The sequence below is a fragment of the Trachymyrmex cornetzi genome, unplaced genomic scaffold (genome assembly GCF_001594075.2).
Source record: "Trachymyrmex cornetzi isolate Tcor2-1 unplaced genomic scaffold, Tcor1.1 scaffold325, whole genome shotgun sequence".
NCBI classification, from domain to species: domain Eukaryota; kingdom Metazoa; phylum Arthropoda; class Insecta; order Hymenoptera; family Formicidae; genus Trachymyrmex; species Trachymyrmex cornetzi.
This window is the reverse complement of record NW_017297951.1, coordinates 1,052,702-1,066,654: the sequence shown is the minus strand read 5'-3', so window position 1 is coordinate 1,066,654 and position 13,953 is coordinate 1,052,702. Positions and strand designations below refer to the sequence as shown.

Sequence of the window (13,953 nt, the reverse complement as noted above, 5' to 3'; positions counted from 1 at the left end):
CGGAGCGACTCGAATGCGCCGTCATGGTCCGCCATGGCGCATAATGAACTACTTGGCTCGCTAAGCTCGCTTACCTCGAAAATTTAAAACTATCGAAGTGGCACCAACGGCGGACCAATCACAGCGCGGCAATTAGATGCGTTTGCAACAACTGTACTTTAGGTGCGTTCGGGGAAACGCTGAGTGCTTTCCAGTAAGGACACGGTCAAACACATGTAACACGGTGAATCATTACATCCTTGTTTGCCTATGTTAAACAAGGATGAAGCGATTCATTGTGTTACACAGTGTCTGATTGTGTCCTTGCTGGAAAGCACCCGTTATTAGCGCTATTTATGTCATTCTATCTTTGTTTTATGTCTAATAAACAACGAAGATAAAATGGCAGAAGTAGCGCTAATTAATAATGTCTCCCCGAACGCATAATTGTGTACTATGGGTGCTTTCAGTTTTACGCATGATATATCATTTTATCCTTGTTATCATTAATGTGAGATAAGAGCAACATACAGATGCAGAGAAACAACTTGAAATAATAGAGGTACCTCTGAAGAGGAAAGAACAAGGATTTGTTGCAAAAAAATTGTTGCAAAAAGTACAACTAAATGTAACTGCTATTTAGATTCATTTCTACCAATGTAGATTAACTTTCATCTTGATTTAACTCAATTTAACTTACTTTCTTTTTCCAGTTCTAAGAATTAGAAAAAGATAAAGAGTGAGTAAAATCGAGATTAAAGTTAATGAAAGGGACATGAATGAGGCAAAGTTAAGAACGAACAAGGAATACGAATCTAATATACTTTTAAATATATTAGTATTTATATAATATATTGTCAAATATTCTCAAATTTTGAAAAAAACTTGATATTATGATGTAAATAATGAATGTCACAGAATTTTGCATTTTTATGATTTATTTTATTAATATTGTAATTAGAATTAAGGTTTTGCAATTTAATCCTGCAATTTCTCTTGTTTTGGCGCATTTTTCTCCAATTGTTGGTTCTCGCTTTAGCCGCGTATCTTGAGAGGTCGTTAGCGTACAAGATTGCCTGTTCTGAATCTGAGAAGTAAATAATCTCGCTAAAATCGACGGTTCCATATCACACCAAGTCAAGTTACACCAAGTGACCAAGTGCACCAGATTCCACAGTGACAGCAGGTGACAATCTACCACACAATATCGTGCGCGTGACGAAATACACGTCTTATGATGATCTCATCGTGCCGTTGTACTACGAATAATACGTCCTCTTTGAAATTCATCTACGCCGAGTCAACTCTAACCGGTACACAGAAACGTCTACCACGTTTTCGCGATCACAAACACTCCTTCAGCATTACAAATTGTCCCTCGACAGAACGTGACTTAGCCTTTACGCTCGCTTATCTTTCTTTACCGTTTTTTGCCGATCACGCTGTGACGTTTCGCGAAATTTGCTCTCGTTTCGCAATACACAAGGTTCGAAACGCGAATCCACTAATTGTGGAAGATGTGAACCGCGCAGAATGGAGCAGGATGCAAAAGAAACGAATCTATTAGAACAGCACACGAAGGTAGAAGAATGGTTGACAGAGAAAAATGTAGGCAGACAGCAGGAAATTCAACACTCAGTTGTATTCTACAAGCATAGTGCTAATAACATGGGTAAATTCAAACTCGTTCATATTTTTGCTCATCTCCGAATTCCTATACTTATCATCACTTTCTATTCTTAATATTTAGTGTCAGCAGAAAATTCAAACAAATTACAAATGAATGCGGCATGGTTAAAAGACACCGCTACTAGGGATACAAATCTTACATCCCAATTCATCCCACATTCTGGAGCTGGACTTGTAGAAACTTATCTATTAATAAGTACATTTTTACTGTAATTTTTCCAGATAAGTCTTGCAACAAAAGATTATATAAAATTATCAATAACTTAAAGTTATTACAGAGATTGATGCTTAAGGCTATACTTCGATCAAACACTAATTTATTTAACTCAACAGAAGCAGAACCGCTTAAGACAATATCTGTAACACGTAATTAATTCTTAATCCTTTTTCAATACCTTAATCGTATTAATAAAATAGTTGATTGTGTTAATTGGAGTTTGATCGCCCTTTATTCCGATTCCTGTTAGATTTTATTGCAATTGCGTGTTATTACAGGAGATACACTGAATTTACAAACAATAGATGAGTCACAAGAGCCACTGTCAGTTAGTAATAAGGATTTCGCAGAAAGTTCAGTTAAGTTTAAGCAGAGAAAGAATACAAAACCATTGAAGGAACATAAAGAATCTATGAAACGTCTAAAGCAACCTGAAAACTGGAAAGTAAACTTGAAGAAAAATGCTAGATTAAAAGGGGAAGAATACATTGGGGTCGGAGGTAAATACAGAGACAATAAACAGATTGGATTAATAGACAAAAAATTAACAGTTTGTGTTTTTCAGGCAAAATAGTGCCAGCTAAAAAGATGGGACATCCCTGCGTTTGTCGAATGCATTGTGCGGAGAAGATAGACGAGAACGAACGCGAAGAATTGCACAAAGCCTTTTGGAGGATCTATACGTGGCAACAGCGAAAGCAATATATCGCCAAATCTGTCAAAGAATCTCCGAAACAACGTACTCGATTGCGCAACAATGTTCAGCCACAGCGTTCTTCGAGATGCCGGCAGGTGACCTTCACGTACTCTCTCTTATCGAAGGGTGAATTCATCACTGTGTGCAAGTCAATGTTTCTTAGCACGTTTGCAGTATCTGAAAAATTCGTGCGACATGTGATGGAGAAGAAACGAATGTCACCAAGTGGTATCATCGAACCGGACCAAAGAGGTAGGCACACGCCAAAAACTAAGAAAAGTGAGGACATAAAAGAGCGAGTGCGCGAACATATTAGATCTTTTCCATCCGAGAAATCGACAGATCCGAAGGATTGTAGTGGTAAATGTTATTTGGATGCAAATCTAAACATAGCCACAATGCATAAATCCTATGTGTTAATGTGCAAACAAACAGATGTACCTGAAAGTGATATAGTGAAGGAAAGTTATTATAGAGAAATGTTTAAGACAGAATTCAATCTCGGTTTTAAACGTGTGCAAGCTAAGGAAGAGAAACTGATGTCGAACGTTAGTTGAGATAAAGAGTGCAAGAAATGAATTTGTTGAATATAGAAAAATATTTCACATTGGTGCCTAATGATTACAAACATTAAAATTATTCAACATTAAAATTACAAAATATTAAATGACACAATAACAAAAAAGCTTTTTAACATGTTAATATTTATTTATTTAATTCTTTACGTGATGTATACAATCAAATATTAACAAATATATCAAAATACAATTAAATATACAATTAAAAATCAATTAAATATGTAATTAAAAATTAGTTTGAATAGAATAAAGATATATATTTGTACAAATTTTAATAGGAATATATAAAATTTCCTTATATTTTCTCAATAATTTTTAAGTGTCAGTCTTGTTTAAACATTTTAACACTTATAATATTTTTACAATTATTAAAAAAAATTATAATAAGTACTTTTATAAACTGTTTTTATAAGAGTATAATATAATTTTTACTCTATATTAATTATAGCCTAAATGGTTTATATTATATTGTGAAAATAGTGTCAACTTGTACAAATGTGTTGAAAGTCATTGACTACGAACAACTTGATGCTTCGAAGCATTTGTAGCGCCAAATGGATTGCACCTATTATTATCATTTAGTATCAGATCTATATTTTTTATTTCTCAAAACTAAAAGATTATTTCCAAATGATCAAAAGAAAGTCTACTAATACTTTAAATAATTATTTATAAAATAGTTCCTACCGACATTATATCAGAGAGACTAACAGCAGTATTTTAAACTGCTACAGTTTAATAATAATAAAGATATTTTATAACACAAACTATAGAAATCAAAGCCTTAAACTGGATCTTAATGCTTGTATAATTCTTATGTGAATTTATATACTACGTGTGTAGTCCCCAGAAACGCGCGCCGAAATAATTTTTCGGTCTTGAACCGCTAACTCTATTAAACTACCGCAGTAATATCATGAATTAAATTGACTAGCAATTTAACAAATTTTTGATGCTTATTTGCATCTTCGAAACGGTCTTAATAATATTGAATGGCATATTAAAATCTGTAAATAATTAATTCTTCTTGCGATAGTTTAAGGCTTTGGTTTCTATAGTTTGTGTTATCACATATACGGTCCTATATAATATATTATAAAAGATATTATATATTCCTTAAAATTTCGAATTATCACAAGGTCATCACATTATGTGTGTTAACTATAATAGCAAATTACCACAGTAATGTGATTATTCTTTAAATAATTAACAAAATTGATAAATACATCCCCAATATAAAATAGGGATATCTCAATTGTCATCTTAAAATTCAGTTAAGAGTTAACTCGTATCCAAATGTGTTTAATGCCTATTCGAGTCCAAACACCAGATGTAGTAGTTGTGTATCAAAACCTTTATTATATTAGTATAATCATACGTTTCGCGCGCGCGCGCGCGCGATTCTTAGTCGGATCCTTTTCAATATATAAATTTGATTTAACAGAGGCTCTCAGAATCAATCAACAGCTATATAGACAGTTGGGAGCAAACGCAATTAGATTTAGCGTATATCTATTTCACACCTCAATGGTTAAATTATAAGTTTTATTATTACAATTACAATGAACGTTTCGACTTCTTTTTAAGTCATCTTCAGCATGTATATCCAGTTTATAATTACATTATTTAATTACTTGGCATGTTGAGATGATTTACAATTCCAGTGTTGAAATAATCTCCTTAATCAGTTATGTGACTGTTAAGATCTAACCTGCCAAGCACAACATTGTAAGAACTCAATAATGATGACAAAAATATTACAAGATTTATAAATTTCATTTTTAAATAATATTCGTTAGTCACTTGTCGCTATTCAAGTTAGAATCGTTACGTTCATTGTAATTGTAATAATAAATGTTATAATTTTTTTGTTTAACCATTGAGGTATGAAATAGATATACGCTAAATCTAACTGCGTTTGCTTTTCAATATAACCTAACTATTATATATACATCACTGTGCTCCCTAGAACAATAATATAGTGTTAGTTATATAAGATTATAACATTACTTGACATGTCGATAGTCAACAGGTAAAATTTTGATACACAACTTCATCTGGTGTTTGGACTCGAATAGGCATTAAACACATTTGGATTTATTCATCCGAGTCAATAAATTAATGAATGTTAACTCGTATCTTCAAGTGTAATTATTATACCTCATTTGATACTCTTTAAACATAAAAATATTATCTACGTTATTTTATATCAAGTCATTATCGTATCTCTTGATATCTTTCTTTAAAATGTCAATACAACAATAATTGTCATTACTAATTCTTGTTGGTCTGTGAACTAACTTCTTTACATCGAAGTGTTGCTGCCTCTATAGCGTTGATTAATGCCGATCTTAAGCCATGCTTCTCTAATTGATGAACAGCAGTTATGGTCGAGCCTGCAAATGAAAAAGGAAAATATATATTGTGGCTGAAAAAAATAGAGATTTTAATTAATATAAGTAAATTCTAACCTGCTGGTGAAGTTACGTCATCCTTGAGCTGTCCTGGATGGAGATTTGTCTCGCGGACCATTGTACCAGCGCCTAAGACAGTTTGCGCAGCGAGTTTATATGCGATAGGCCTAGTAAGTCCCATTTTAACTCCACCATCGGCCATTGCTTCGATTACCATATATATCTAAAGAAATTTTCATTTCTCATTATAATAATAGTCATTTTCTTAAAGATGGAAACAAACTTGATAATTTAAAAATAAAAGAAAAATCGATAATGTGAATTATACAATTCAAAAAACCCGTAAAAATATAAAACTCACTTTTTGTTTCTCTATTTTTTAAATTTAATTCCAATAATTATTTGTAAAAACATTGCAGCAGATTGTTTAGAACTAAAAAAATTGAACTAAAAAATTGAAACTGGAATGTTTGCTCACATAGGCAGGACCGGAAGCGGCCAAAGCAGTTACAGGATCAATGAAATTTTCCGGGACTTCTTCGCAGATGCCTACGGAGGAAAATAGTTTTTCTGCGATCTCCGCATCTTTGTCACTCGCGTATTTTCCACGCGCAAATACCGTAGCACCGCAGCCAACTAATGCAGGTGTGTTCGGCATTACTCTTATCACAGGCGTTTCTTTTGGCAGTGCCTGAAAATATTCTCTCTGTAATATGACATTCTTCTTTTTTTTTCCTTTAGATGATTTAGATGATCCTTTAGAAGAATAATTTATATCATAATGCATTAACGAATTTTTGTTCGATGATAGAACCGTGTTACCTTTTCTAGTGACGTCAAAGAAATGCCCATGGCGATGGAAAGGAGTAACTTCTTGTTGTCGTGTACCCTAAATTCTGATAATACTTTTGGTACAACTTGCGGTTTTACCGAAAGGATTAACACGTCACCATGATCGATGACAGGTATATTCGTAAAAACAGTATTTGATCCCATTTCCTGAAAACGTTAATTAGATATACAGGTTTTGATACACTTAATAACACATTTGGCAGTACAGTATTTACTACCTGGAAATTAAAATTTTCTTTATCAAAATTTGATTAAATATTTTTTTCGTATAATTTTATCATATTATGGATAGTTTTATCTTGATAATCGTCTTGAGATATTATTATCATCTTCTATCAAAACAGGTAAGACTACTACTATCTGTTCATATATTCTTTCACGCATATCTGATATGTTTGATATTATCTAAATTTAAATCACTGTAAAATATAAGATGTTTTCACTTATGTAAAATCATTGTGATTTTTCTGAGGACATTCTGAGTTAAACACAAAGTAACGTATGTACCGTAATATTACATCTACACTCTCTACCACGACTTGGTTGTATTTAAAATAAAGCTATTTAAAATATGTTTTAAATAAAAAAAATTTATTTAGTATTTATTATTTTAAAAAACTTCTCTAACCATTTCTTATTTAATATTTTAAATAAGTTTTTGGAATCTATTTTATATATATTTTTTTAATAAGTCATATCAGTTATTTTACTTAGCCCTGCTTCTCTATTAATATTAGTAAACATGTCTTACATATAGAAAGTTTTATTTTGTAGATGTGATTATTAGATCTTGTGTGCCTTCCAACAAGCGACACAGCCCAAGGAGCACAGCGCTTACAAAGCGTTAACAAAGCACTAAAAAAGCGCATATAATCGCTATTTTAGCGCTTTACAAGCGCTGTTATGCTACTTGGGAGTGATCATGTCATCTTTGCCTAACATTGGCAAACAACAAGGATATAATGATCCATTATTTCATTGTGTCATACCGTGTTATTTGTGTCGTTTGTTGGAAAGCACACCTCACTTCCTCAGTTCACAGTTTTTACAAGTGAAAATATAACTGAATAGAGAGGAACACTTCATATTTTTGTATCGTGATATATACAAATAGAACTTGTAGATACAATTCTAGAATTCGCGCACAGGTGATAATAATATAAATACAAAATGTTTGAAAATGTCTCGATCGATAATCACCAAACATTTAATACATACGCGATTAGAATATATAGAAATTATAAAACTATATCTTATCATGGGATAATTTATTAACCCTGTTAGTCTGTTTGGGTCTATTTAACCCAAAATAATTTTTATTTCTCTGGTATATCATTTTTATACGATGAGTAAGCGTTCTGGCATTTCATGACTATTTTATAGTTTAAACACATCAATTTGATTAAAAAAGTGTTAACAATCTTTTCGTCCTTTTTCTAAAATGTTTAATTGTTACATATACAATGTTTATTATTTATTTTTGAATTTTCAGTAAACATTTAAACTTGTTTTTTTGGTATTTCTTCGCAAATGTAATGTATAAAATATTGACTTTTAATCATAACATATACATTTTTTTATCAAGTTAATCCATCAGTTTCAAAGTCTCATAAAATATTGTGATATGGAACGCGAATGTTCTTTCTCTATTTGTAAAATGTTTTTAATATTAGATATCACAAAGAATTTACATCTCCGATTATTACAATGAATTCATTACGATGGGAAATCGCACCTTATCCCCGGCGGTATTCTTATCAAACATATTATGAACAAAAGAAAATCTTTCGATCTATTATCGGAATCTTCCTTACGTGATAAACTGTTTATTATCTCACCTTAAAAGTTTCAATACTGCCGGTATCATTTGGGAGACAGCTAGCCAGTATCATTTCGCCTTTGCTCAAATCTGTAAAATGAGAGAAGTCTCGTGAAATAAGAAAATGCGAAAAACATTTCGAGATATTTTCAGTGAACTTTTGTTGATCAAATCAATGTAACTGATAATCTGTATATCGTTAAAACGTGTAATATTAAATGAAAAAAAATTATATGTCGTTAAAAATATATACATAGAAAAAACTATTTACCCGCCCGTATAAAACCTTTAGCAAGCGCCTGGGCCATTTTTCCCCCGCCGAGGAAACCGATTTTCAGCATATTGATATTGATGTTTAGCGGTATCTTTTGTTTCTTCACCTCGCCGTCTGCGAGATGCTGATCACTCACTGCAAAATACAGACGAAAAAAAGATATCACAATTTTGTTCCACAACGCGCATTCGCAGCGGAAGAACAAAAGGAAGATGAATCACGTAGATTATCTTACAATACGCGAAAATCGAATATTATTCGTTCCGACGTACGAACAACAGATTATTTAATAAGTCACTCTACTTCTGTGCTTTCGCAGCGATCTAGTTGTAACAGTCGTATTTGTTGCTTTGAAATGGTGATATGAATGCGATAAGATGGCAACTAAAGCTTATAATTTTTTACGCTGCCGAGGTCAATCTCTGTTCAAACACACTATTCGCATCTCGCGCTCTCGTATCTCCTTCTATTTCTATCGCGCATTATTCCTCGTCGCTTTCTGTCGCGCAGATGGTCTGTATTTTTATGTAATCTTACAGGAGATAACAGCACAATCTTGTACGTCTTATGTGCATGTTTTCTAACTTTGAAAACGCGCAATATTGACCGCAATTGGCCGCGTCGACCACTAAACTCATTTTGTCATTTGGATTGATTTGTGGTACAGCTCAAATATGTATTTTCTGTTCACTGTAGCGTAATGATAAAGAAACATTAAATCAGCCTCTTTATATCTCATTTACGACCTTTTTATGGACATTTTGATTAAATAAATATTATCGTCTGTGGTTACTCTCAATAACAATATAGTTAAAGTAGGTACATTATAATGACATTATACAACATTATAAGTGTTACATTTTACAGTTTCGTTACTCTTTTCATTTTAATTATATAAAATATACTTAATGAATGTTTTTATTGTATTTTATTAGAATTTATCATTTTTTAAATATATTTACATCGTAATTTCCTACAATTTCCATTGGCCTATTTCTAAAACTTCTAATTGAATTAATTGCGTTCGTATTTTTTCCATCATTTTTTCCATCTTTAATTAATAGTAGAATTGATACAAATTTAAGAGACAGATGAATTTGCCTATGTATTTTTTAATATGAGATTAGTGATAAAATAAAATTATGACATATGTATAGCACACATCATATTATTTTCAATGAAATATTCCTCGACAATTACGTAAAAAAATTTTAAATATTGGTAAATATTCTTTAAATATAAGCAATATCTAAATTTTAATTACATTAAATAAAAAATTAAATGTTATTTTACTTTAATTTTATTTAATGCAAATTTAGTTACATTAAATGACAGGAAGAAAGATAATAACAATTAATCAATTAATTTCGCATGATATTTAATAACAATAAATATCGTCTCATAGACCCATGCATTGTGAAAATGCATGGGTCTATGAAACGACACATTTGAACATGATATACCCAATCTAATTCTATTGCTTACAATTTTTATAAAAGTAAATATATTATGAAGAATTTTTTTCAATCAAAACGCCAAATATTAAGGAACGTAACGATATCAAATAAATGCATATACTTTTATTAATTATTAAGTAATAAAAAAGACAATGAAAAAGCACTGGATATATACATACCATACTCAGAAGTAGCACCGAAAAGTTGAAAGGTGTGTCAAAAATTTTATTATAAAAACAAGATAATCATATTTACAAAAGACATTACTCACCATACTTGCGCATGTTTAGACTCTGCCGAACACGATGACTTAATTTCATAAAACCCATTGTTCTCAGACTGACGGTCATCTTCATAATTGCTTAGCAATTAATGTAACAAATAAACAGAGTTCTCTCAATTAAAAATTCTAAGAATCTCCATTTTTTATTTATTAATCGTTTTCTTCTTAGGATCATACAGCATCTGAAAAAAAAATTTAATAAAGATGTATTAATAATAATGAATATAATTAAATGTGTTAATAATAAAGCATCAATTATGATAAAATTTATTTCAATGCAAATTCAGTTATTGATATGCAATAATTCTCGCTGCATTGATAATGAAATATGAATGTAATATCTATTATATGTAAATATGTATATTAAAATGGTAATAAGTAGATAATTATAATTATAAATTAAATATTATAATAAGTATCTATTATGTTCCTTATTATTGATGCTATAAAATATCATATGTCACAATTTGTATCATAGATTTTGATATCAATACAATAAAATTCCATTGAGTATCTCTCAAAATTAATTACAAATTTTATTCAGTTTTGCATCATGTATTTAACATTCTTGATTCCATCTAATTAACAGCCAAGAAAATACATGCAGGTAATACTTTTGAAGAATAACAATACGACAAGAATTAAATATTTATAAGTATTTCTCTTACGTTTCCAGTGCAATACTGACAATGGCAAAGTGATAGATGAGATACCGTTGATAAGGATTGATTGACAATCAGATATTATTTATCCGCTCGTAATCTAGTATTCTACAGTGTGTGCAAATAGCCTCTGTTCTTTCATTACTATGCATCCAATTTCGATCGTTCTTATATATATGTTTAAGGTATTGGCCTATCTTTGTGATGGAAAAATTCCTGTTATCTAGGCATCTAATCGGACTCCAAATAAGCAGTGATTCCTCCCCACTTGCGGTTGTCGCCCAATTATATCTCTTTTTAGGTAAATCACCTATAAAAATGAAGAATAAGTAATGGATCTGTGATTTGAGAAAAACTAAATTCTAGATATATACACATTAAGATTACTGAGACTCCAGCATCGAATTTTTTGGCATTTCTGGACTTTTTTTGAATCTGTATTTCTCGGAGTTCTCTCTCTCCTTACTTCTATCAACTTTTATAATTTATGGGCCTGTTTTTTGATCGATTCTCCATCGATTGAAAATACATATTATATAATTGAAATATGTCCATTTTTGCTAAAGTTACTCTAAAGATATGATCCCCAGTATTCCAATGTACATTTTATGTAATGCAAAAAGAGTGTATATATTCTAGGCTTAAATCAGAATACATTTTCCTAACATTAATACGCCTATAATTTTCTAATATTATTTTCTCTAATAATATTCTACTACTCATATATATCCAGTCTTATATATATATATATATATATAATAATTATGTTATAATTTCGCACTGAACATAGATGCTTTCCATTTATATCTGTTTCTATCAATGCAGTAGATCAACTTCTCCATTCAACTTTAATTAAAATTAAACTATATTGATAGAAACGAGCATTAATGACACAATCATTTTATGGATGCTTTTTATTTAGTGACACAAGTTGATACAAGCATAATTTTATTTTTCTTAACATTCAGTGGAATAACAAAGATAACGATTTGTGTCATTAAGGCTCAGTTCCACAACTCACTGTTAATTCTTAACTGAGATTCAACTTATGCCTCATATCTTTCCAATTTTAGAATTGGAAAGAGATTAAAAATAAATTGAATCTGGAACTGAGCCTAAATGGATAGCACCCAATCTTTCTTGGCATCCATAGAGTAACAAGGAGAGAATTATACTTGCGTCAACTTGTGTCACCAAGTGTGCGTTCGGAGAGACGCTATTAGCATATTTATGTAATTCTATCCTTGTTTTACGTGTTTTTCTATTGAACGATGAAGATAGAATGGCGCAAATAGCGTTGATAGTGTCTCTCCAAACGCACCCCAAATGGAAAGCACTCGGCACTCCAAGAGAGTCCATCAAGGAAAAATGGAATCAGTAGGTATAACAGCAATGAATTTTCTTTTCTTATTTTAGAGTTCTGCCGATCTATACTATCGACGTTCAGCGAATGTGTTGCACCCGAGATATATAGATGACGTTGCAGCTATCACTGAGAAGCCACACAAAAAGAAATGTATGATAACTCAATTTTTATCTTATCTAGACGCGATGTCTAAACGCGTATATTGCAAGAAACGATTGCGTTTTAAAATTATATATTTACAATTTGACGAACAGACGTCTTTAATGGCCCGGTGTTTTAAAGCTGCATGTGCAACAAAAGATTCCTCGTATAGGCGCATAATATTATTTAATATTTTAAGCATATTCTTAGAATATTAAATGTACATTTAATTTAGAATGTGCTTAAAATATTAAATAATATTATGCGCCTATACGATTATACAAAATGTATCGAGAAGCTAATAAAGATTTACTTGCAAAATTTGATTTAAATTCTATATTTTATTTGAAATCTTTTGCAATAAAAATCGTACATTCCTCGTCACAGTTCATGAATCGTCTAATCCACAACCGTGTTTCTCGCACGCGTTAGCACGCAAACGGTTTCCGTTACGCTCATTAAGCAGCTCTTTTCTTTCATAACTGTTTCTTAGTCTAGATAACTACGAAATAACTAGGATCTTAGAATCTTGAAATTCAAGTTGTTGACGGAATGTATGAAACCTATTTCTGTTTAAGGCAAACGGAAAAATAAATTGTGAGAAATCGTAAAAATAAAAAATACTTAAATATATAGATCAGCTCATGTCTTTCGTTCGTTTTTTTTCTTTTGGTAGTTATTTATACATCTTCAACAAAAAATCTTGCAAAGTATATACAAATACAATGAAACTCGCGTAAAATAGAGCTAGAGGTTTTTCTCTGAAAAGCAAATTGTGTTTCGATTCGGCTTCTTGTCTTTCTTTCCGATGTGTTTTCCGATAAATATCAGAAGAAATTCTCATGTCGCATCGCAGCATTTTATATTCATGCGAATGGTCTATGCGAGAGAAATTCAAGCAGAACTAGCTAGTCATGATAACATCAAAATGACGCTTCCAAACTGATTACTAGGCTGCGTTCAGAGAGCATGCTATCAATGTGTTATTGCATTATTATTGTATCTTTTTACGAACAAAATTCAAATAAGAGGCAACCTCAAAAGATTCAAACCACTACGCCGGTTGTCAGAGGCGAAAATAATATATTATAAAAAGAATACAAAAAAACATTTCGGTCTTAAATTAGACCATCTTCAGTTCAAGTAAGGCGAGATACACACGCAAGTAGAATTAAATAATAAAAATTATAAAGCCGCTATTAAATATTATACAATTCATTCTAATGTGTTTCGAATCAACACTAGTTTAGATCGTGCTGTTAACAGTTCATCTATGTACAAAATTAGTTCTTCGGTAACTAATATTCCACGTCTATATCAGAAGGCCTTCGAAAAACCACATCGAATCCTTCAAGATACGTAATAATCGGCGAAATGATAAATTGCACACAAGATTTCCAAATTCTGTTACATTAAAATTAACAAAAGTCAAATCAAAGAAGTTATTTATATAAAACCTTAATTTAGAATTATTTACCTGTGTTAACAATATTTCAACCAATAGTACAGGAACTGGATAATTGGA

The 13,953-nt window shown here is 31.2% G+C and overlaps 2 protein-coding genes across 10 annotated transcripts; one reads left to right on the top strand and one right to left on the bottom strand.

The window, feature by feature from the left end:
• The first annotated feature begins 1,011 nt into the window (after window positions 1-1,011).
• Window positions 1,012-3,205, top strand: LOC108762900 (uncharacterized). 3 transcript variants are annotated; one of them, XM_018510141.1, is made up of 5 exons: window positions 1,012-1,165; window positions 1,466-1,651; window positions 1,730-1,864; window positions 2,164-2,385; window positions 2,451-3,205. In XM_018510141.1, exons 2-5 carry the CDS (start codon window positions 1,513-1,515, stop codon window positions 3,137-3,139), a joined length of 1,185 nt encoding a protein of 394 aa, XP_018365643.1. In that variant the 5' UTR covers window positions 1,012-1,165; window positions 1,466-1,512; the 3' UTR covers window positions 3,140-3,205. The 3 variants fall into 3 exon arrangements, with proteins under 3 accessions (XP_018365643.1, XP_018365642.1, XP_018365645.1); XM_018510140.1 differs by having other exon boundaries at window positions 1,012-1,651; XM_018510143.1 differs by lacking the exons at window positions 1,012-1,165; window positions 1,466-1,651; window positions 1,730-1,864 and adding an exon at window positions 1,880-2,034.
• A 1,766-nt stretch (window positions 3,206-4,971) lies between these two features.
• On the bottom strand, window positions 4,972-12,289 carry LOC108762901 (Pyrroline-5-carboxylate reductase-like 2). Of its 7 annotated transcripts, none has more exons than XM_018510145.1 (9): window positions 12,243-12,289; window positions 10,928-11,231; window positions 10,248-10,441; window positions 8,517-8,654; window positions 8,265-8,335; window positions 6,397-6,573; window positions 6,053-6,265; window positions 5,632-5,797; window positions 5,435-5,556 (listed from the first exon to the last, which is right to left on the bottom strand). In XM_018510145.1, the coding sequence occupies exons 3-9, from the start codon at window positions 10,330-10,332 to the stop codon at window positions 5,435-5,437; spliced, it is 972 nt and encodes a 323-aa protein (XP_018365647.1). In that variant the 5' UTR covers window positions 10,333-10,441; window positions 10,928-11,231; window positions 12,243-12,289. The 7 variants fall into 7 exon arrangements, with proteins under 7 accessions (XP_018365651.1, XP_018365652.1, XP_018365649.1 ...); XM_018510144.1 differs by lacking the exon at window positions 12,243-12,289 and adding an exon at window positions 12,097-12,138; XM_018510146.1 differs by lacking the exon at window positions 12,243-12,289 and adding an exon at window positions 11,943-11,957.
• Window positions 12,290-13,953: the final 1,664 nt, after the last annotated feature.